Here is a 24,995-nt window from a genome sequence, read left to right as displayed (position 1 = left end):
CAATATCGTAGAACTCCTTAATACAGATACTTGATACTCCTTTCAGTATATGAAGGCGTCTTACAATATCGGACACAACTTCATGATTAAAATATTTAATTACTACCAATAATTAATATTTAATTATTATTAATTAAATATTTATAATTAATTAATAATAATTAATGATTATTATAAACATTTAATTATTATTAATTATTAAAAATCACATTTTTAATTAAATTTTAATTTGTTCAAAGTTGAATGAAGATTAATTAAAATACATACACTAAAAAACTCTCAAGTACGCAGTATGATTTATAAAATTTAATTCTAATCTTGATAACATAAAAAAGTGCCATAGACAAATTCAAAAAAGTCGGGCAAATAAAACACCTCTTTTTTCAAACCACAAAAAATAACATCAATGTTATTGTTTACATTCAAGTAGCTGGAAGTGGAGTTCTTTCTTTTGGTTGGAGTGAGGAAAGAGTGGAAGAGGACGAGGTTTCTATTATTAATGTTATTATATCAGTGCCATCTTAACGCATGGGCCCACCCTAGCACGGCCCGGGGCTTCACAAAATTAAGAACCGGTTGACATTTTTAAGAATTTGCCAGGTAGAGCCTCAGAAAAATCACTTGGCCTGGGGGTCCCCACGATTCTCTTAAGACGACCCTGTTTATAGTTGCTTGCAATTAGATGTATTATAGAAAGTATTCGTTATATTATAATTATACATTGTGTATTCAAATTGAAAAATGAAAAAAGATGCAACCCAGTTGCATTGCTCCACTAACTCATACGTTTAACACTAGAACTACCGGAATTTTCACCCCTTCTAAAATTACTGAAGTGGTCGAAATAACCGCTGTTGTAAAAATACATGATAAAGCTGTAATTGTGGATTTATTTTAGATAAAAGCAAGGTGTATAAGAACTGGGGGTTGACAAGTTTTTGCCGGCAAGTGGCAGTTTTTACCACATTTTAACTAGTTTTTGTCACATTTTTTGCCATTGACAAAAATTCATTGAAAAAAAAATTAAATTTATCTGTTTCTCAAATTTTATAAATAAATAATTATAAAGCCTTATACTTATCAATTTTTTTTTTGTAAAAAATCTGGATGATCCATATTTTATTTGAATATGTTTTCATAGTTTTGGTTGCTGAATATTCATTTTTTTTTAATTATAAGTTTTTATATTGATAAGAATACTTTGTAATTGAAAAACCAAGCTTGGTATGTCATGAGTAAGATTAATTTTTATCAATTTTTGCCTAGTTTATTCCACTTTTTGCCACTGTACTGGCAAAAAACCCAACCCTGTAATATCGGGGGTTTTGGGACCCAGGCCCCCACTCCCATCAAGCATGGATTCAGAGGCGGTGATGGGGGCGATTGCTCCTCCCTAGAACTGAATAATATGGAGAAAGGTGATAAAATACGGTGAGATCTAATGTACCTGTGTCTTCTTCAACATATTGCCCTGAATCTGCTTGTCTCCGCTCTATTCGCAGCTGAAAATGTCTGTCTTCACTCCATTTGAAGCTGAGGAGGTCAGCCATAGCTTCATTTGCAGCTGAAGATATCTTTCTCGGCTTCATGTCTGTCTCTGCTTCATTTGCAGTTGAAGATGCTTGCCTCTGCTCAATTTGGAACAGACAATGAATGCCTCGACTCCATTCACAGCTTAAAGACATTTTAATGTCTGCCTTTGCTCCATTCCAATCTGAAGTTATTTGACTCTGTTCCATTCGCAGCTGAAGATATCTCCCTATCCTCAAGTGAGGTTCCAAAATTACATTGTCAACACATCTTCACTTCATAGTCACCTCCTCCAACAATCGAACCCTCTTTCTGGCACATGTTTGCAAAACACCTGCATGTTGTTCACGACAAATCATTGAACCCTTCATTCCCCCTTTTCCCGACCCTCTCCTTTTGATCTATTTTCTCTCAAAACACATAAAACCTGGAAAAATGCAGGTGTATGTGTGGGGAGGACATGATCTAAGCATTTTAAGTTTACAAGGGAATGGACCATGAGTTATTAATACATTGTAAATTGACTGCTTCCACCAGGTAACACCAATATCGATTGGTAAAGGAAAATTCAAGGTTGTGGTGCCGCTGAGAATTTTTCTCTATCAGGATTGTGAATGAATGGAATAGCTTAGCCCTGGGTAGTAAATTCTAACACATTTAAAAAGAAGTATGATAAACATGTTAGGATAAACCGCGAAACTATCCATACTTAGATTAGACAATCATAATTTTTTATGGGCAGTATGTATACAGTTAAACCTCGTTAGTGTGTCACCCAGTTAACACGTCACTCTGTTTACCGGGTCACTTTCTGGAAGTCCCAATTGTCTTCAGGTAGGAATTGGCACAGCTATGGCTTACTCCGTTTAACGAGTCACTCTGCTTACTAAGTCATATTTTTGCTCTCCCAAGAGTGACTCATTAACGAGGTTTGACTGTATTTTATCATAATTATTGGTTTTTATTGCTCTTATTGAGTTGCTTATTTTAGAAATATATGACATCCATATTTGTTATGAATAGAGCCCAGATTATATGCACTAAAAAAGTGGCAAAATATGCTCTAAAAATTGCAAATATGCACTTAAAAAAGCAAAAACGTGCACTTAAAAATACAGAAATAAACACTTAAAAATGCAAAAATATGCACTTATAAATGCAAAAATAAACACTTAAAATACAAAATGTGCATTAAACACCTCAGAATATGCATTAGAAATCTTGAAAAAGTCAAAAATTCCGAAATATGTATAAAAAATGAGAAAATATGCAATAAAAAAAATCATGCACTAGAAGCAGATGTGTTTGTAAAATGCATATTTCCTATTTCTTAGTGCATATGTATTCATTTTCAAAAAAATATTCCCTCATATACATATATCGCATATGCAGATATCTTCTACATATTTTTATTCAGCCATTTTTTAATTTTCAGTTTGTTGTAGCTGCTCAATTACAAAAATAGTATTGACAAAAGAATTTTGACATTATTTCTAAAAAAAATTTAACACTTTGATATATATCTTAAAATAGCCTTACAATAAAACTTAATAATTAAAGTTAAATTTTAATATTCGTAAAATATTTTATAAATGTATTAATTCACTACATTTAACCTGCGGGGAAAAAAACCAATGTTATGAAAAATATTATGAACAAAAGTGATTTTAAAAAAATTGAGTGAACTTAAAAAAACCTTCAAAAATATGCACTTATATTAAAAATTCTTTGATTTATGCATTTATATGCATTAACGCTAAAAAAAAGCCGAAGTATACATATGCATTTGCATATAATCCGGGCTCTAGTTATGAACATTCTTATTTCAGCAGCCACTTCGTTGCGCATTTGGCCTGTTGTAGATTTGTGTTTGTCCGAATTGAAATTTACTTTTTAGTACAATGAATTCAGAGGTGACTGGAAGAATAAAATGATCAGAAATAGCAGAAGAAAAATGAAGTTTGTAAATATAGAGTTGATAGAAATGAGAGTCCATACAATAAAGGGGATTTTGACATTAGTTCTTTGGCATGCTCTTCGGGGATAGAGGAACAGTGTGTAAATTAAGTTTCGTAAAATCAAGTGTTGACTGTATGGTTTTGTTACATACATGTAACTTGGTTAATTTCAGTTACATAGAAACTGCCACAAAACAATGCACTTTTCAAGTTTGTGATTTTACATTATAGAATAGATATTAAAATTTTTACCAAAATTATAGGACATTAGTTGGGAGCTAAATATAATTGGAAATATTTTTTCGCATTACTTTCTATTTCAATGTCAATGAATGAACGACATTTTAATCAAAGAAATAATACATGAGATAAAAATAAATTTTATTATCAAAAATCAAATTATTAAATCATGTTATCATTTATGGCTTAATGCATTAAAAATGGATGTAGATGATGCTAAAAGATATATTCATTTATGTTCTGTTTTTTTTTAAATTATTTTCCCCCATCTAACTGATTCTCTTTCAGTTCGGTCTCTAGATTAGCTACTTGTAAAATGCTGAGAGACAATAACGAAGAACAGATGGAAGATGAAGAGATAAATGATAATCAGAAGCCAGAAAAAATGTTCACATTAAAGAAATGGAATGCTGTTGCCATGTGGAGTTGGGACGTGGAATGTGACACATGCGCCATATGCAGGGTGCAAGTGATGGGTAAGGTTTTGAACAATCGATTTTTATAATTTAGAATGAAAGTAATGGTTAAGATTCCATAAGTGAGGTTTCTGCCAAATTGGTGATTTCTGATTGTATCAAAAGTTTTGGCCCTTAGTGACCCAGAATTTTTTTAATCACCAAATATCTCCAACATCGTGGATATTGAAGATTGCTACCAAAAAGGAAAAATGCATGACATTCAAGTACCCCCAAAATAAACACTGCTCGGTGTCAATCATTGTTGGAGACCGTATAAAAAGGCACATTTTGGGCAAGAAATTAGGTTCTCTTTCACTGGTATACACGGAAGCATTTTTTTTTCTCGAATGGAAGGGAAAACATTCATCACTGAAAAATAGAAAGATTAACAAGTCAAGGATGCATTTTTTTTTAACAAGCATGAATGTGAGCGATAAAACATTGATGACAGTAACAATCAGAAAATGATGTTAAAAAGATTGGGATGGCATGTCGGCTTGAAAAACATTCCGGTTGCCAGTGGAAAATTTTGGAAGTGCCAAAGTAAATTGGCGACTGAAAAGAAATGCTGATTTGGCAGCATCCTCACTTACAGAATTGTAGCCAAAGTAATGGATAAAGAGCCAAAGTTAGAATGGTTTAGATGATTCTGAGATTTTTAAAATATTAATTGATTCATAGTCTAGAACAGCGGTTCTCAACCGGTCTCCGTGTGAACTCCCAAGGGCTTCGCGGCCGCTCGAGGAAAATAAAAAAACCAGTAAATTAAAAAAATAACAATTATTAATACTTTTGAATGATACATATAAGCCAGTAACTTTGATGAATAAATAAAAAATAGGCCCACAGGGCTCCGCCAGAGAAATTACTGTATATACTGGAAAAGGGGGCTCCATGGGTCAAAAAAGATTGAGAACCACTGGTTTAGCAGAAAGCTAGAAAGACCCATTTGTCTCTTAGTATAAAATGTTTTCACAATTTTTGATAATATACAAAACTATTTGTGATTTTGTATATTTGAAATATTGTTCCAGATAAATTTCTCGCAACACTCAAGATGTTAAAGCATTAAATGAAATTCAAGACAATGCAGATTTATTTTACAGAGCAACTATTTACAACTTTCTAGCCACAATCTGAACAGAACGCCCCTGAATTGGGGCTCCTTAAGCATATATAAGCGCGTTTCTCTTGTTCAACAACAACCACATTTCTTTGTAGCATGCTTTTCTAGAGGGAAAGGAAACTCAAGATCCCATCTTTCCTTTTCTTTCTACAAATTTCTCTGGTGCCAAGACATTATTTAGAGCAGTGATTCCCAACGTGGGCGGTAGAAACTACGGGTATAGCATAGGATTCTATGGGTTAGATTGCATTGGGGGGGGGGGGCGCTGGAGAAAAATTTTTCTGAAGAAGGGGGCGATGGGGACAAAAAGGTTGGGAAACTGATTTAGAGCATCAGCACTGTTGCCAAACTTGGCGAGATTTACAGAGTGATGCATTAATTTATTTTATTTTTTTTATTTCTACATAGAATATAATGTCTATTTACATTATTTACTGGTGAAAAAATGACAATAACATATTGATAAATAATTGAAATAAATAAATGACGATGAATAGGACTATTTACATAATTTTTGTAACAATCACATTATGTAATAATTTTGTAATACGAGTGTCATTATTTAGCAGAGGTATACGGTCTATAGTAAATCTGAGTAAATCATAGTAAAGATTGAAGGGTTGGCTAAATCAAGGATACAAAGGATACAACCTATCAGTTGTAATTAATATTTTTAACCATCAGGAGTGTCATGGCAAGTAAAAAATTGTCATTGTCATGTAGTTTTAATCTATTATATAGAATTGAAGACTTAAGATAATGTAAATTTATCAAGAGCTATGTTATCCTGTCTATAACGTTTTCCAGCAATCTAAATAAGTCAGGAGAACTGAAAAATCAGGGAAAGTGTGAAATATTTAGCTTTTAAGTCTTGGGAAATAAGTGAGGTAAGTTTGGTGTAGGGAAAAAGTACTCAAAAATAAGAGGGGCTGTCAAGTAAATGATCGAGTAAATTCTGCCAAAAACCCTATATTAACATGGAAAGTAGTTTGTAAGTTCTAGACGTGTTTAAAAAGGATTTTGTTTTGTTTGGAGAGGGGGAATACTTAGTGCTCACATTTCATTCGACCTCGTTAGTAGCAAGCTAAAAAAAAAACCTCAGCCATATCGTTGGGCATTTTGCCTGTTGTGGCATTGTATTTGTATTTGACTACTCATATAAGTATTACTATACATAGGCCTACTCATATAATCAGCTTAGGCTGTTGAATAGTCTTTACTTGTTAATTAGCAATTAGAAGTAGAGGCTTAAGATCCAATACACACACCTTCTCATGGTACAGCCCATAAGTAGTCATGTTTAACACATGGTGAACGGATGCGGATGGGCTTTCTCCAACCCGCACTGACCAACTTAGAGGATTACGGCCAAAAACCTTCTAAAAACAAATATGAACTCTGTCTATAAACTAAGGCCCTCTGTCCATAGCAGTGTGAGTGTCCCTGGTTATGGCAGCGACCAGCAAGACATGAAGACAGAGGGTGCTAAGAATCTCTGGATTGAACCAGGCTGCCATAAGATGATGACCTTGGCCACATATAACGGATGATCTCTTTCAGCAGAAAATCGTTTACAGGAGTTGGAAGAACTACTGAAAAAAAAAAGAATAAATTGGGACGTATTAGGCATCTGTGAAGTAAAAGAAGAAAAAGGGAGGAGAAAATCGAACTTACCAGTGGACATGTATTTTACTACAGAGGAACAGATAATGGCAGAACTAGTGGAGTAGAATTTCTCATTCATAAAAAAAATTGGAAAAATCACATAGTTGAGTTAGATAGCACATCTGATAGAGTTGCAAAGCTGGTCATGCAAATATCAAGCAGGACAACAACTTACAAGCAAGATAACACAAAGGAGCATGGGGGAATATGTGTGGTAAGCATCACAAGGAGACAGAAAACGAATCATCGGGATAAACAGCTACACAAAGATATATGATATGGAAAGAATTACACGTTTCAGATGTAAATGGGCTGGACATATTGCAAAAAGACGGGGCTACAGAGGGACCACAAGTAATCTGGATTAGTACCCCCGTGGTGTTAGACGTCAGAGAAGGCGTCCCCATGCAAGATGGATTGATGAGATCAGGAAAGTGGCAGGAGTCATCTGGATGGCTAAAGCATCAGACAGTGTAAAATGAAAATATTTAGAGGAGACCTTCATCCAGCAGTGAATTGAAAATGGTTGATGATGATATAATAAGCTCAGTTTTTTGTTGAAAAATTTGTTTCTATATTGGAGAGAGAGGGGTCAGGCTTAAAAAGACTCATTTTGAGAGAAAAAATAAAACTGATTGAAGAGGAAAAAAATTCAACCTGAGTTTAACACCTTTTCCCCCACTCCTATAGCAGGAGCTCATTATAGGTGCTGACCTGGGGGAGGGGTCAAGGTGCATGATGATATATGGGAATGAATCTTCACTATAAGTTACGGGACAGTAGTGACCATCAATGAACAATAAGTCTTCTGTATGCTCATCTTGATCATATCTATTGATACGATAGGAAGACATATCTGTCTATCAGACTACTTTCTTCCCTAAAGGGTTGGCTTATTAATTAGGAAGGGGGAAAAGTTTGTGAAGTTTTTTATTACTTTTCTATCTTGAAACTATAAGTTTTTCTCTAATATAACATAACCCAATTTTTTCCCTTGTGGTCTTTTGTTTTTTTCAATTTGGTCCCTTGTTCTTTAGGCCACTGTTTTGGTCAGTCACATGCTTGCTCACTGTTTTGGTCACCCCTGCAAATTCTCTAGATCACTATTTTAGCTTTTCACATGCTCACAAACTGACCTAGTCCCTCGCTCTCTGACCACAAGTGGATTTATATTTTGGTACCTTTCTTCCATTATACTAATTTTCCTTGACCACTCATTTCTCAATTTTGCCACCCTGGGCTATAGTCTGCTAAGCTCTCCCCTTCCCCCACTTCTGTAAATGTGCCTCTGCATATGATATTGATTTTGAGATACCTAGCCGACAAAGATGATAAAACGTGAAGTAAAAGATTGAGTTTGGGACAGTAATACCAAGAACAAGAATGTTTCTATCACAAGGGGGGAAAATGTGCATTTTCATGCCCCCATCTAGTGATTTTTCTGGAACTGTCAAATGAAGGCAAATTAAGAATTCAGTTTCTTGTCTAATTCCTGGAGCACCAGAAACTTCTTTGAAAATATTGTTAATTATATATCTTGTTAATCCCCCCTTTTTTTTCCTTTCCTATAATTATTCTATTGTGTATAATTTTCACTTTGTTAGACGATTTGTCTATGTATTAAATATCCAGTATGAGCCGTTCCTGGCTTCTTGGGTATAATTCCTTCAATTGTATATGTACTTTTTATGCTTGAATAAAATAAAAGTTGCCTCGTTATACTTTCTCTTTCCTGGATTAGTCTCAGGAATGGGGACTCGTCAATAAGAGCTGTAATATGAATTCTAAAAGCAGGATCACACATTCTGCTTGATAAATAATTTTGTGATTTTTTTCCAGTGCCATAGGCAACCCTGGTCAACTTCTCGCAAGAGTCAAGGGTGGCACATGAAGCTTTGCACTCCGGCGGCAGGCATGTTCGAGCTGCCCGACTGCATTTTATAACTTTAACATTAAAATAATGATAATTTCAAACTGCCTAGAGCAACAAAAAAACAATCATTTTGACTGTCATAGGAAAAATTCAACATAGATTTTTTTTTTTTTGAAACTGAAACTTTTTTTAAACCGCATTTATTCAGTTTTGGATAAATTGACTTGTTGTGCCACCAGTAATTTTGTGTTTCATTACCAAAAGGAGTTTTGATTATGATTCTTTGAGCTCTTGTAATTTTTGTTGCTTTATCTTTTGCGTAAAAGTTCTCTGACAGTTCCAGAGCATGATACCAATGTTCAAAGATATTGCATGCACAGCATGAAAAATCTTGAATAACCACAAATCTCTCACCCAATTCCTCCTGTTTGCCAGTGCAATAGGAAATTGCCACTTTTGCTAAGATTTAAAGAGATGTATTATATCAGTTTCAATGCATAAACAAAGACATCAGAAATTTGTTTGTTCTATATTAATCACTTTTATTTCTTGTGTAACTCAAGAATTTCTGGGGCTGTAGGAAAAACCAATTTGGGGGGCACTGGCTTAAGGGGATTAACATTGTGTTAACTAAGTTATGAAAAATCTTTTTATGTTTAATAATTATTACATTTTTCATGGTTTCTGTATGGTTATATATCAATAGATGCATGCTTGAGGTGTCAGGCTGAAAACAAGCAAGATGACTGTGTTGGTGAGTATTGCTATATCTGTTCTGAAACTTTTTTTTTATTCTCGGAAGATGATTCTAGTTTACCAAAATAACTCTTACCACCAAAAAAATCTGAATTATTTGAAGTAACAAAAAAAAGTTATTCTTGAGAAATAAAAAAAGTGTAAATACATTCGCCCTCTAAATTAAAAAAAAGCACAATCATATTGAAAAACAGGCACAAATCAGAACCGACTTAGCAATTTATTTGTAACTTTATGGTAATGTTCTGAATACTATTCCTATTTACACATTGAAAAAAAAATGGCAGGTCATAGTTTTAAAAGTGAAATGCCTGTGAATAAGGAAGATTGACCTCTTTTTATGTTAATGAGCGTAACGTAATGATACTACGTGGTAACGAGCAACGACTCGTACCAGTGATCAAGTACTAAATGAGGTTGGAAAGCAAGCTCATTTTTTCTGTTAAAACGTGTTAGAGCTCTTATTTGGAAAAGCTGCAGCTCTCCTGAGAGCATCCATGCTCTATTGGGCTGAAATCTGGGGATTATGCTGGCCATAAATATATGCTGAATACAATCACTGCACTCCTTGGTGCTTCAATGGGCGGCATGGTATTTGTAAACAACAGGATGAACATATGTGCTCTATACTCCTCTATACCCTTTAAATGGTTTTTACAATTTTCCTGATTCGCATTATAACTACCACAGTCAATCACTGAACCTTCTAGAAATTGTCACCTATTTTCAAGAAGAATATTTTTTTTATGTATATATTTTTGCGTGTGCTGATAAATGTTCCCTCCCCAACACAAAATAATAACAAAGAAGAGAAAAAAAGATTGTTTTCTGTTATTTATGCTGTACGCTTAATCACATGCTATCTCAAAGGAGAAGGAAAAACATCCTGTCTCTTTCCTTCTGTTATCAGACTTTAAATAGAAGCTGACTCTGCCCGCTGGCAGTCGATTGACAGGACGGGGGGGGGGGGGGGGGGAGGAGGACAACATGTTATCAGGAAAAGAAAACTTACAACAGTATTTGGGTTCATAAATGTCAAAATGAGAGGGTTTTAAGAACCCAAGATATTTTGGAATTGACAAAATAAAGCAGATCAAGTTAGATCAGATATCTCTGGATTGCCGGCTCTAAGGGTTAAATTACATCACATCAATATTTAGACGACTCTCCTTGGTTGGATTGCACATGATTTTTGCAGGTGTGATTATTTAAAAAGATTCTTTCGCCTGTTGAGATGGTAATCCTAGTCTATATAAAGTTCAGGAATGCTTACTGCTCAGGAATTGTTATATATAGCAGAGCAGTATTGTAGAACTGGATGCCATTCCAGGAATCATTTCCAGCTCGCTCAGCGCCATTGATATCACCTGGCTGTTTCATAACCAGCTCATCTTTATCCTTTATCTGATAAAGTATGTTAAGAAGACAAATTCTTTAGAAATACAGTGCTTCTTTTTTTCAGAGAATATTTTTTTACTTAAACAACTCCCAAAGATGTGTGATAACACTTGAAACGTTTGTTGTAATTAGTTTTCTCTAAGACTAACTGTTTAGAAATTAGTTGTTGATAGTGATAAGGATAGACGCTTTGAATAATGATGTATGTATGCACTTTTGCTTTAATTTGTGAAATTAATATGTATATTTTTTGTTAAAATTTCTGCTGCGGCATCACATTCTAAGCTAAATATTTTAAGAAATAGTTAATTTGTTATCAAAAGAAATCATGCATCATAATTTCAGTATGTGTTGTGGAAATCTGTGAATTAATTTGAAATTTCATTTCATTTGTTTTAGTTGTATGGGGCGAGTGTAATCACTCTTTCCATAACTGCTGCATGTCGCTCTGGGTGAAGCAGAACAACAGATGCCCCTTATGTCAGCAAGATTGGGTTGTGCACCGAATCGGGAAATAAGCAGGACAAAGAAAACAACACTGCCTTTTTTTTTTGTTCTTATGTCTTGTTGTATCAATTTTCTTGTTGCCGGTCATCAGTTCATTTCAAATATTTTTTTCCATTGAGTACGGTGGTATTTATTCTTGGAGTTGAAATAAATCTAGGTTTTTACCTTTGGCATTATTTATTTTGCTGTAAATCTATGTAGACGGATCAGAAATTTTATAGTTTAATTTCTGCTTATTATGTATAGCTTATTAATATTATCTTTATGAAGGTTTCTAACAGCTGGCTGATGTGAAGAGGAATTTAGGAAAGAAAGAAAATTCAACTGCTCTTGCAGGAAATTGAACCCACATCCTCTCACTTGTTGGGTGAGCACCCTAGACTACAAATGCATCAAATCTCAATCTTTTTCCTTAGAGCTCATTTGTGCTGAGCAGGACCGTATATGGACAGTTATCCTTGGAAAATATTATCCTCACATCTTTAATGATGATTGGTGCAGCTATTGTGTATTATTGGTGGCTAGAGAAAAAAAAGTTATACAAGTGTATTTTTAGGTCTCGTTACTGACGTCAAAAAAAATATTGTATTTTCCCCGCATAAACATAATCCAGAATGTCATAAAATCTGGGTGAGCAGAGCATGTCAGGAAAACCCATATTTTCTCTCCTGGCAGCATAGGCAGAGATAGACTTGAAAGTCTGGGGGGGGGGGCGCAATGATGATGATGTCAATTCATATATACGCATATACATTAGATCAGTCGACTCCACCTTTGACTGCCCAGCAGTACCCAAACACTTTTGTTTGAACTTGAATTTTCTTTGTGGTAGTTTGCTCTTTGCATAGAGAGGGATCTGAATCCATTATTCAAAGACGGCTGTAAATAGGATTTCTGTTGGGGGGAACAAACATGGTTTTCCTGCCCCCCACTGTAAAATGTTTTTTTTATATCACAAAATTTTGCTGCCCCGTTTATAGATGGCACAAAATTGTAGTTAATGCCTTAACTGAAGAGCCAAAAAAACTGGTACAGGAATGCGTATGCAAATAAAGAGATATGGAACCAATCAGAGTACGGCGCTGCGGTCGGCAACGCCTATATAACACAACAAGTGTCTGGCATAGTTGTTAGATCGGTTACTGCTGCTGCAATGGCAGGTTATCGAGATTTAAGTGTGTTTGAACGTGGTGTTATAGTCGGCGCACGAGAGATGGGACATGGCATCTCCGAGGTAGCGATGAAATTTGGATTTTCACGTACGACCATTTCACGAGTGTACCGTGAATATCGGGAATCCGGTAAAAAATTTAATCTACGACATTGCTGCTGCCGGAAAAAGATCATGCAAGATCGGGACCAACGACGACTGACGAGAATCATTAAACGTGACAGACGTGCAACCCTTCCGCAAATTGCTGCAGATTTCAATGCTGGGCCATCAACAAGTGTCAGTGTGCGAACCATTCAACGAAACATCATCGATATGGGCTTTCGGAGCCGAAGGCCCACTCGTGTACCCTTGATGACTGCACGCACAAAGCTTTACGCCTCGCCTGGGCCCGACAACACCGACATTGGACTGTTGAGGACTGGAAACACGTTGCCTGATCTGACGAGTCTCGGTTCCAATTGCTTCGAGCTGATGGACGGGTATGGAGACAACCTCATGAATCCATGGACCCTACATGTCAACATGGGACTGTTCAAGCTGGTGGAGGCTCTGTGATGATATGGGATGTGTGCAGTTGGCGTGATATGGGACCCCTGATACGACTCTGACAGGTGACAGGTACGTAAGCATCCTGTCCGATTACCTGCACCCATTCATGTCCATTGTGCATTCCGACGGACTTGGACAATTTCAGCAGGACAATGCGACACCCCACACGTCCAGTATTGCTACAAAGTGGCTCCAGGAACACACTTCTGACTTTAGACACTTCCGCTGGTCACCTAAATCCCCATACATGAACATTATTGAACATATCTGGGATGCCTTGCAACGTGCTGTTCAGAAGAGATCTCCACCCCCCTCTTACTTCTACGGATTTATGGACAGCCCTGCAGGATTCATGGTGTCAATTACCTCCAGCACTACTTCAGACATTAGTCGAGTCCATGCCACGTCGTGTTGCGGCACTTCTACGGGCTCGCGGAGGCCCTACACGATATTAGGTAGCTGTACCAGTTTTTTTGGCTCTTCAGTGTATATTCCAAGGACTACTTAACTATCCACACACACTATCGTACACATTGCTCTTCGGAATTTCTAATGATTCAGTACATGCTGGCAGGGCCTCAACTAGATGCTTTGTCAGCCAAAGCAAGCAAGCGTTTTAGCTTCCCCCCCCCCCTTGTAATGTTGAAGGAGGGATTAAAATGTGGAAATTTGCGCCCCTCTGATCCACCTGCTTCCTCCTAGTTGTGGCCATGCATGCCGGAATTTGTGTTGTGAGTGCATGTGTGGCACCCAATACATTTAAGTTGTTAGAGTTATACTTGTTTTGTTTTATACCAGTGCTGTTATCTGGCTTCGATATTTTGAAGTGGAAATGGCTAAATTTTCGCGTTATGTAAGTATCGTGTTGAAGGTCTGCTTGCTCTCTGTGAAAAGACTTTTTCAAATGAGAGATAGACAACGTGTATCGGGTTTTTTTACTACAAAACTACTATTCTCTGTGAAGTGCATGATGATAATCAACTCTTCCACGCACCGGTGGTAATGATTATATTGTCTATGGGACTCGGGCGTCAAAAAAGTGTTTTCGACCTGTGTGTGAGTGCTGGACTTGAGTTTAATGCAGAAACTTTTGATTTCTAAATTAATTCTGGTGGCCACTTGGGTTCATGATACAAAATACTGTGAGCGCCCACGTCGCCCCGGCTCCGACGCCACTGATGAGACGGCTTCAGGGACGTTTGGAGTTGTTTGGAACTTGGTACTCGTCGTGATCTTTACATCGGAAATTTCTAAATGAATTAGGGGGTGCTCAAACCCATACTATAAATTGCAGTGTATGCTCGAGCACCACGGGCTGCGACAATGCTGCTTGGCTTGCAAATGATGATAGTGTAGAATATAGGCGCCGAGGCCATTTGAAGCCCCCCTGTAAATTTTCTTAAAGGGCTGAGCCCCCCAATGATTTCTGAAAAATCTGTGCAATGTCTTCCCTCTCATGTGTACGTGCTGGAGTCCTGTATATACTGGACGACCAACAACTTTCAGCCCCCCCCCCCCCAATGTTTCATGTCGGCACCTCATGTAGAAATTAATGGTGGAAGTTTCAGTGTAAAAAAATGCGGAAATTTTTTTGTGGTTTTCCACCACATCTGGTCGATACCAATGAATTTTTCCGCACTTCAATTTGAATCTGCTAATATACAGTAAAACCCCTCTTAACGGATACTCTTCTTTTACAGCCAATCTCCCATGTAATAAAAGCATGTTTTTCAAAGCCCACAGTAATCCCTCTATTTTACGGACGAATTTTTTTTTCGTCCCGCCGGTGTCCGCAAAAGAGGTTTTAGTGTTTCTGCATTTCTTTTTATCAAGATTTGTTTCTTTGGACCACTCGGACTAAGTCGCCATGTTGGTTACCATGGATACATTTTGTATACATGTCCCTCAAAACCAAAGGGCGGCATTTGTGAACCGGCTCAAAGTGAAGATGAGCGATCAGCGGAAAAAGAGCCACAGTTCAATTTTTCGTGTGTAGCTGGCCCACTCTCGTAAGAAAATCGGCTCTTTGAAACGGTTCGTGAGCGCTTTACCCCATCAACCGTAACGAAAACAAATTCAGCACTCAAAGAGGTTTGTTATTGTACTGTGTGGTAGCCGCCGTTGAAATACGTTAGCTTCTTTCAAAAATGTCGACTAAGCTTCCAACCAAAGTGAGTAAACCATCTAGATTACTGCAAAATTTCCACACTCCTATTTTTGATGCAATCAAATCATTATGGCTGTCCCCAAGTTATTGCCGCATTCCCCCGCATTAGCCGGAATGCCGGGAAATATTGAGGGAGAACCAAGGCCGTAACTATATGCTTGGCCAAGTGAGGCAAGCACGCATTTTGGCGCCCCCCCCCCTCGTGATGAGAGGGATGTTAAGGCAGTGAAATTTGCACCCCCTCTGGTCCGGGGCACGAGACCCGGGTTACGGCCCTGGAGAGACCAGCATGCCTGAAATACTCGTATTTCCCTTCATTTCCTTTTATTAAAGTGACAGAGAAATTTCATTCAGTAGGATTTCTTTGTTGAAAGACGTGATAGAAAAATAAATTACTAATTGTTTTAGCGCAAAACTTTGCAAGTCAGGGGGGGGGGGTGGTTACGTCAGCTCCCTCGACTGCCCTGGGAATTTTACGAGAGCTCCGGGTAGAAATAATTGAGTGGAAAAAGAAAAGTGGTTAGAGAGAGCCACAGAGGTGTGACAACGAGACACTTGGGAAACCATGAGGAAATTTGTACTGCAAGACAAGCATTTTTTCTGTGATTAGCGATAAAGTCTGGGCTAGTGCAGTTTGTTCAGTACGGTGTCAAATTGCATACTCACAATATACAAACTTAACAACATCTGGCCCATGGGCCACATGCTGCTTTTCTGTGGCCAACCATGCGTCAACCATTCTGACAACTCAGAACACATATAGTCAAAACGATCCCTGTGACTGGTTTTAGGCATGCTTTTTCATCGCAATAAATAATATCCTGTCTAGAGAGAGGGAGAGATAGACAGCTTTTTTCCTCAGTCCCAAGATATCAAAGAAATATATATTTTCTATATAATATGCTGAGGTGAACTCAGAAAGAAAGAAAAGCCATCTTGTCTCTGTTGGGACTCAAACCCAAGCCTTCTTGTATACCGAGCAAGCATACTACCATCTACATCACTGGAGACATGACCCTGCCTTTCTTATTTCACACACTGTGGCACGAGGTGCTGAAGTTGAGGCATTAGTAGCCGCTCTTAACTTCAGCCAATTGCCCCCAGTTGGGACGGTAGGGATAGAGACAGACAACTTGCCTCTACTTCAGTGACTCATGCCACAGTGCATGAAATAAGGAAAGCAGGGTTATGTCTTCAGTAATGTAGATGGTAGCATGCTTGCCCGGTATACGAGAGGGCTTGGGTTCGAAGTCCCGGCACAAACAGGATGATTTTTCTTTCTGAGTTCACCTCAGCGTAATATCCAGAAAATATCTATTTCCTAAATATCTTGTCCATTTGACACTGGTAAGAAAAAAATAATTGTGGAAAAATTTTTAAAAATATTTTATATGTTGTTTTTTATGTTGAAATTCTGTGAATATATTGGATATAATAATTTGCAAAATAAACTGCAGTTTTCTATGCATCACATCTAGCTAGGAACGCAAGAAGATAAACAACGAATGTGTGTGTTAGTTTGTGGACAAATACAAAGATAAAAGTTTAACCACTAAATTGCCTGTATTTCACCATGTTACTTATAGCATATACACCCCAAAGCAGAATATGCCGAAATGTGAGACGTACGTCGCAGAACAACCAGTGCTGTTGCAGAACAATCTGGGAGAATTTTAAGAAAAGTGTAGAAAAACGCTATTATGTAGGCTATATGTCAATTTTTACCGCAGAACATTTTCAGTCAGTTGAGGGCTCATTGCAGAACATCGCAAAATATTCTGCTTTGAGGCATATACAAATCTGCTGATTTTTCAGCTCATTTTACTGGTGCCGCTTATATGCCAGAACAATGTTAGTCACCCCTGTTCTGTAACATCACTATTTAAAAAAAACACATTAAAATTTGTATGGTACGGAATGTCAAGAGATTCTTATAGTTTTCTGTTTTATAAAGGTGGGCACATCAATGGGACCATCTTTTAATTTTGCTCAAGGCAGGTTTTGTCTCTCATTGTGTCTGTCCCTGAAAGGTCTCAATGTATCTTCAACCTTCTCATATGTTTGGGTTTATACAAATATAAAGAAATGAAGCATTTGAATGAAATATTGGGAAAAACATGCTACTACTTTTAAGGTATGTTTACATATGCATTGGGGAGGGGGGGTTCATGAATAAATATGCCAGACTTTTGCTTTTCTACCCATGCACAAACTTCTTGCGACTGCAGCATAACAGCCTTTTTCCATAAAATATTCTGCGATGAGCCTTAGTTTTAGTTGCAAGAATCTTGACAATGAGCCATGCCAAAACTGTGGGTTTCGAGGCCTTGAACGCAACCATAGAGGCAAATCTAATGATTAACACTCAAAGATTATTGATTGAGGTTGAGATCTTGAAGTCTGGTGTGGTACCTCACGTTCATGACCTTGGGAAAACAATATAGCCTACTGTAGAGCAGTTGACTGAAACATTTCAAAACTTCTGATATATCCTAATATTTCACATCTTTTATTATTATTACTGTTGACACACATTATAGCGGCTGTTTCATTACGGTGACTGGTATTCTGAATATTTTCACATAATGACTATGTTATATGTTTTCTTTCCGATTTAATGACCACTTTATATAGAATCTGTTTTTGATGGAAAATGACAGTCATTATAACACGTCTCTCCAGCGTGGTCCAACCCCCCCCCCCCCAGGTAAATGGCTTACATCCCACCAGGGACAGAGCCTGGACTACGATTGGCCTTTAAGTCATTATAACAGCCGCTGTTCAGTCCTATGGGCAATATGCTGGACTCTCATCATGAGGATCTATGTTTGAACCCCATTTGTGACACAGTGGTGGTCAGCTAAAGAGCTCCCATTTGACAAAGTTCCTTCACAGAAATCAGGCAACATGATCCTACAACATGATACTTGCATTTCATGAAAATTCAAGTATTTATTATCTTCAATTCAGAATATAAAGACAGAAGGCAAGAACGCAAATCAAGCACAACTCTAATAACATGAATATGTTAGGAGCACCGTATATGACATGTACCCAAGAATTCGTAAGAATTCAATTACGCAGAGGAATGTATACGAGGTATATGTACAGTTAAGTAGTAGTAGTCATTGTGTAATGAGTGTTGATTGTAGTACAGTTATTTTGATATTATGTGAATTTGTTTGACATTTTTTTCTCTTCAGGTGATTGGTGCGGTTTTTGGAGTGTTCAAGAATGGTGATGATGGTGGTATTAAAATGACTGCTGATACAAAACTTTGTGATGATGCTGTATGTGGCAAATTATCTCACCTTATTGAAATGTAAGTATTGTAAAATTTATGTGAAAATAATATATGATAGATTTATGTATTCTGGATGAACCTTCACTTTCCAAAGTAAATAATTACATGAGAAATCCTTTATATATCTGTATTTGTGATAAAAGACAGTTTTTTACTGAAGGGTTTGTGGTAAAAAAGGAGGCAGCTTTTTCTCAGTAATTTTAATTGTAAATTCTATCATGTAGAAAAACCACTTTTGATTGTTGTAAAATAATACAGAGTTGCCAACTACTACGGATTGTCTGTAGTTTCTATGGACGATCACACTCAACTACAGAGCTATGGGAGACACTCACAATATTACGAAAATTGTTTTTCTTCTAGAATTTTCTTTCTCTCTTCAAAAAAAAAAAAAAATTCGGGTCTTTGGGTTTATTGCTGTATTTTACTTACTTTTATTTAGAAGTCATGTTGATCTTTATTGTAATGATAAATTCATATACGCATGTGAGAGAGTTCGAGAGACAACAAACTTGGACTTGAAAAGGGTCGGTGATCAAATTTAGCCTCCCAGGCATGCATATGTAGAAGAGATAGGTACTCTACCTTCCTCTACATATCTCCTTCATAGGCGCTCATGTTGGAAGGTTAGAGAAATGACAAAAACTTGTGATATAGGCTGACATCAATGCATGATGATAGGACAAACAACAAGTATCTGAAATCAGACTTCAAAAAATCTGAAAAATATAAGGAATATATGTGAAATACATCCTCTGAAAAGTCCCATTGTTGGTCCCCATGTCTGGCAAAGGCAGTATTGGATCCACCTGCCACGATACTCAATGCCCAAATGCGCAAAAAAAAAAAAAAAAAAAATCTGCAGTCAAAATCACCCCACACTAGGCTAAAAAGAGCTTTTGGAGAGGAGGATCTGAACGTTTGTTTATTTGTACTGATAGTGCCTGATCAAGCCCGTGGAGAGAATGTTCCATCATAGATGCTGTGATATGAAGAAAACAAGGCTCTAGGGTTGCTAGACATCCATATATATGACCCACAAGGGGAGGGGTATACAGGGTGGGATTTCATTGAATCCTCATGAATTACTAAGGAACTCAGCGAACTCACAAAGTTGAATATATTGGGGAAAAAACACCAATATAAATGTACCCAAAATTGGAACAGCTAGACACATTTTAGAACATGAAGTTCTGAAATGCATCTAGCTGTTGTTCTCTTCTAATTTTGGGTACATTTACGTTGATGTTTTTCCCTAGTATATTGTCTAACCTGAAATATAATTTCTACTCACAAAGTTGCTTGCGGAAGAAGGGGCTCATGTGGCCTAAGCCCCTAGGTTCCAGGGCCTATGAGGTGCTGTATTTAAATGAGCATTCAATTGCAGTTTAAAAAGAAAAATTCATTTTAAGAGGATTTTTTAATTGGACTATGATTATTATGTCGTACCGGGAGTTTCAAGTTTAACAAGTCATCTCGCTAATTAATTTCTCTGTGTGCTATCTGTAGTGCCCTTTTTTATGAAGATGTGCACATTTTTCCCCTTTTTTTTGGAAGTTTGAAGCTATTAGAAAAAATTTTTAAAAATATTTTGACATATAAATGTGATGCGCAAAGGCAAACTGACGACAACTTGTGAAACCGAAAAGTCACAAATAAGAAAAACGAATTTTTTTATGGGGTAGAAAGTGTCAAATATCCCATGTGATGCACTGTGAGGTAGAGGGTCCTTTGCCAAAAATATATAAACATCTCCGAATATGTTGAGATGTAATTTGATATCCCAAAAGGGGGGGGAGGGATTTAGTTCATAATATGTCTTGTGACTAAGAAATGCTGCTGACAGATTTATGTGGATCCATACAGCTGCACCTTTGCTAAAAGATAGGCTTTGGGTGAGGGCAAAAATGTAGATGTTGTTTACCTTGATTTCCAGAAGGCATTTGATCGGGTCCAACATGGTAAACTCTTGAAGCGTTTATACGGGATTGGGATAGGGGGCAACTTGCTGAATTGGATAGAATCGTGGTTAAGAGATAGGTTGCAACGAGTTATGGTAAACGGCAAATTCTCTGGTTGGACAGACGTCACAAGTAGAGTTCCTCAAGGAAGTGTCCTTGGCCCCATACTTTTTCACTTTTTATTGATAAACTCGATCAGGGTATCAATGGGATTGCTAGCAAATTCGCAGATGATGTGAAGCTAATGGGGGTAATTGGGAATCAAAACGATAGGGCTCCAGACCAACTTAAACAGGATTGCAGCATGGGCAAATGAATAGAGCATGACGTTTAGCGTTGATAAGTGCATGGTCGCTCATTTTGGTTTGAACAACCCACGGTTCTCTTACGAGTTGAATGGTGTCACTATCCCGGATGCAACTAGGGTCACCGATTTGGGAATTCTCATTGACGAGCGGCTTAGGTTTTCTGAACATTGTTCAGCGGTGGTCAATAGGCTTGGTTGAAGGGATGCAGAGAAGAGCTACGCATGTCCTTATTGGCACACAGAGCTTGAGTTATGAAGAGAGACTTCATTTTTTGAATATGTTTACATTGGATGAACGCAGGTGTCGAGGAGATATGATCGAAGTGTTCAAAATTTTCAATGGGATGGATAGGATGGACCATGAACTTTTAGTACACCGCCAATCGACTGCTTTTACAAGGGGACACCAGTATCGATTGGTGATGGACAATGCAAGGTTATGGTGTCACAGGGAATTTTTCTCTAATAGGGTTGTTGATAATTGGAACAGCTTACCCCTGGAGGTAGTAAATTGTAACACAATTGACACGTTTAAAAAGAAATACGATAAACATGTTGGGGTAAATCGAGAAGCTATTCATACTTAGAATAAGACAACCATAAGTATTCTTTATGGGCATTGTATAATATTTTATCATGTGTATATATTGTTTACAATTTTTGTTAATTGCATTTTTAATTGGGTTGCTATATTTTTAAATATATGACATCCATATTTTTATAGGCATGTTTTTCTTAGTCACCTGGTTGGGCATTTTGCCTGTTGTGGCGTTGTATTTGTAAAACAGATACATCTTTGAAATTGAAAAAAAAAAAAAAACCATTTGGTGATGCAGCTTTGCAAGGCATAGAAAGATAATAGTTATAATAATCCCAGACCTCTTGAAATGTAATTTTTCAACTTCATCTAGTGATGAGATAATAAAGTAGAAGGATGCCTATGCAGGTGGCAGCAGCTGTATCAGGAATTATTCCATCATATCCATGTGAGAAAGACTGAAAATCTGCATGACATCAGATGTCATCATAGCCAGATGGCTGGTTAAAATAAAATGTTATACTGGTGAAATACAGTTTTCATGCAAAATAATTTTCCCAAAAAATAGTTAATCATAATTTAGTCATGAGAAAAATTTTGTTTCTTTCCTTTTAATTTTCAACGAAATAAACATATCCACATGGGTTGCCATGGTAAGCAAAATAATAGCTAGAAGTGTGTTTCTTCAGTGATGTATTATTTTTTCCTACTCATTTCTTATTCAAATCTGAGCTAGCGCATATGGCTTTCATCATTTTCTTTGGACTATTACCATTTACTTTCAACTGGACTGCATTTGTACTTTTATGGAAAAAAAAGTTGATTGATTTATCCATTATAAACATAAATGTTTTTGTGAGATTTGAGACAAAAAAATATTGATTTCTAAAAGTGCTAATTGCAATGTCCGCACAGTTTTGGCGATCACTTCAGATAATCCCTGTATAGGCACGTCGGTGGCATAATGGCTTCATATCTCAAAAGTCTGGGTTCGATTCCTGTGACAGCTATAATGATGGCTGAACAAGCTTTCTCAACATTGTTAATGAGATTTCCATTGAGCTATAAATTGATACTTTCAGTTGAGTATTTTATGAAAGGGGGTTACATAATTTGTTTTGTATATATTCTGATTTTTTATTTTTTAAATTGAGCATTTTCAAAAATGTACCGATCTAACCTACCCGTCACATGTATAAGATAAAAATTTTATCGCACCAATAGTGAAATGAAATCCTCTGCACGTACATGATTCCAAATGTTAAAATTTGAAATCCAATTACTTTTCTGAAATTATCACAGCTGAAAGTTTGATTTGCCTCTGCTCACATGGATGAGATTTTTAATTTGAACGATATTTTTGAATTATTTTCAAGGTTCCCACTGAGTGGTGATATCAAGCATAGAGTCTTTTATGATATACATGCTGTAAGTTGTGTGTTTATGTTAATAATATTGTTTTGATGTTTTATTTGATATTTTTATAGAATGTGATGTATGGAATAAAAAAATGGCATATGTATTTATTGTTTTTAAATGCAATTACCTCTCATATATTAATTAATTTATTGACGTTTTATAAATCAGATGTCACATTGTATAATGCAGAATTGCCAACTGCTACGGATTGTCCATAGTTTCTGTGGGGTCTAGGTCAATTCGTCGCGCTCAATTTGTCGCAGCGTCAATTCGTCGTGCTACAAACTCGTCGCAGTACAAATTTGTCGCAGAGTCAGTTCGTCGCGGTACAAATTTGTCGCAGAGTCAGTTCGTCGCGGTACAAATTAGTCGCAGAGTCAGTTCGTCGCGGTGCAAATTTGTCGCAGACTCATTTCGTCGCGGTACAAATTTGTCGCAGAGTCAGTTCGTCGCCGTACGAATTTGTCGCAGAATCAATTCGTTGCGGTACAAATTTGTCGCAGAGTCAGTACGCCGATCAAATAAATTTTCAAAATTCAGTTTTCATGGTATTCATGCCACACTTCCCGCTTTCTGGCGGGATCTCCATTTCTCGCAGCGAGGGGCGTTGGGCGAACTCACCAAGATGATAAGTTATGATAAAATAAATTTTCAAAATTAAATTTTCACCGTATAAGCCGTACTCCCGCTTTCTGGTAGGATCTCCATTTCTCGCTGCGAGGGGCGTTGGGCGAACACACCAAGATGATAAATTACGATAAAATAAATTTTCAAAATTAAATTTTCACCGTATAAGCCGCACTCCCGCTTTCTGGCGGGATCTCCATTTCTCGCAGCGAGGGGTGTTGCGGGAACACACCAAGATGATAAATTAGGATCAATGCCCATCCCAAAGCACAATTTGCCTAAGGGGTCATTCAAGTATTACGTCAGGATCGGGGAGGGAGTTTCGGATTTGTTGACTTGTGATGGCGGGGGAAGGGGGAGTTTGAAGGTCGCTTACGTCATCAACCATCCCTTTTGGAAGATATGAAATATTCTAAGCTGCTGGTGAAATTTTTTCTGGGAGGGGATGGGGGTCAGTGTTTTGCTGATTTTTGCTGACAAGGGGGGGGGTCAAAAATGGCTGAAAATCTGCTTACGTAATACTTGAATGGCCCTAATTCACTATTGAATATGTATCTGCCATGTAGAGAATACATCTTTGAGGAATTTTTTACCGACAATATATCTAAGGCCAGCATTACACTATGAAAGTGTTCTAAAAGTCCTTTTATAAAACTTGAAAAATTCAACCAATAAGATTATCGGTTGCATTTGCTCGAATGTAACCTATGAACTTTATTGGTTGGATTTTTTGAGTTTTTAACTTGAGCAACTTATCCGGTGCAAATTAAATTTTGAAAATGTATGTGATCGCAATTTATCATCTCGGTGTGCGCCCCAACTCCCCTCGCTACGAGTAATGGAAATCTTGAGAGAAAGCGACAAGTGTGGCTTATCCGGTGAAAATGAAATATTAATTAAATTAAATTATTAATTATTTCAGGTTCTTGTGGAGATACTGTAGTGGTTAATGTTGGTGGGAGTCTCGATTCCACATGGGACAGATACAAGTTTACACTTAAAGAGAGCCTCCGCTGTACTGTAGTTTGAAGAATATCATAAACACAGACATTTTTTTACAGAATTTTAAAATTTTATCATAGAAAAAATGATTTTTTTAACATTTACAATAATTGAATAATAAAACATTAATATCAATTGCAATTTTAATTTCGATGTAGTTTCGATGATTTTTTTCGAAATGGCAAAAAAAAAAAAAATTAGTAAACTGTGTGCATTTCTTGATGGAAAAAAAATGTTCTTCATGTTTATTTTTTCACGTATGAGACAAAAACCCTACATACAGATCGCGTGACGAGTTGACTCTGCGATAAATTGACGTCCTGACGAATTGGTTACACGACAAATTGTCACTGTGACGAATTTGTACCGCGACGAATTGGCTCTGCGACGAATTTGTACCACGACAAATTGGCTCTGCGACAAATTGATGCGCGAC

At 37.0% G+C, this 24,995-nt stretch overlaps 2 protein-coding genes across 3 annotated transcripts in view; both read left to right on the top strand.

Annotated features, from left to right (window-relative positions):
• The first annotated feature begins 365 nt into the window (after window positions 1-365).
• Window positions 366-11,675, top strand: Roc2 (Regulator of cullins 2). Of its 2 annotated transcripts, none has more exons than XM_089234139.1 (4): window positions 366-486; window positions 4,017-4,204; window positions 9,557-9,604; window positions 11,404-11,675. In XM_089234139.1, exons 2-4 carry the CDS (start codon window positions 4,045-4,047, stop codon window positions 11,520-11,522), a joined length of 327 nt encoding a protein of 108 aa, XP_089090265.1. In that variant the 5' UTR covers window positions 366-486; window positions 4,017-4,044; the 3' UTR covers window positions 11,523-11,675. The 2 variants fall into 2 exon arrangements, with proteins under 2 accessions (XP_089090265.1, XP_089090266.1); XM_089234140.1 differs by having other exon boundaries at window positions 411-600.
• A 3,619-nt stretch (window positions 11,676-15,294) lies between these two features.
• Window positions 15,295-24,995, top strand: part of LOC149083651 (cytosol aminopeptidase-like) — a 32,002-nt gene continuing 22,301 nt past the window's right edge. Inside the window, exons 1-3 of the mRNA XM_089234138.1 lie at window positions 15,295-15,405; window positions 18,605-18,723; window positions 22,888-22,939. Of these exons, the coding sequence (XP_089090264.1) occupies window positions 15,382-15,405; window positions 18,605-18,723; window positions 22,888-22,939 (195 nt within the window). The 5' untranslated portion in view covers window positions 15,295-15,381. The remainder of the gene's footprint in view (window positions 15,406-18,604; window positions 18,724-22,887; window positions 22,940-24,995) is intronic.

The sequence above is a fragment of the Pholcus phalangioides genome, unplaced genomic scaffold (genome assembly GCF_987345545.1).
Source record: "Pholcus phalangioides strain wild (caught in Gottingen) unplaced genomic scaffold, Ppha-v1.0 ptg000008l_1, whole genome shotgun sequence".
NCBI lineage: Eukaryota > Metazoa > Arthropoda > Arachnida > Araneae > Pholcidae > Pholcus > Pholcus phalangioides.
This window is presented reverse-complemented; position numbering and strand designations above follow the sequence as displayed.

What these genes read in the sequence shown, in the direction of transcription:
- Roc2 (XM_089234139.1), top strand. Translation starts at nt 4,045, where the DNA reads ATGCTGAGAGACAATAACGAAGAACAGATGGAAGATGAAGAGATAAAT. An exon ending in ATGCAGGGTGCAAGTGATGG is followed by an intron (nt 4,205 to 9,556) that starts GTAAGGTTTTGA and finishes ATATATCAATAG; the next exon opens with ATGCATGCTTGAGGTGTCAG. An exon ending in CAAGCAAGATGACTGTGTTG is followed by an intron (nt 9,605 to 11,403) that starts GTGAGTATTGCT and finishes CATTTGTTTTAG; the next exon opens with TTGTATGGGGCGAGTGTAAT.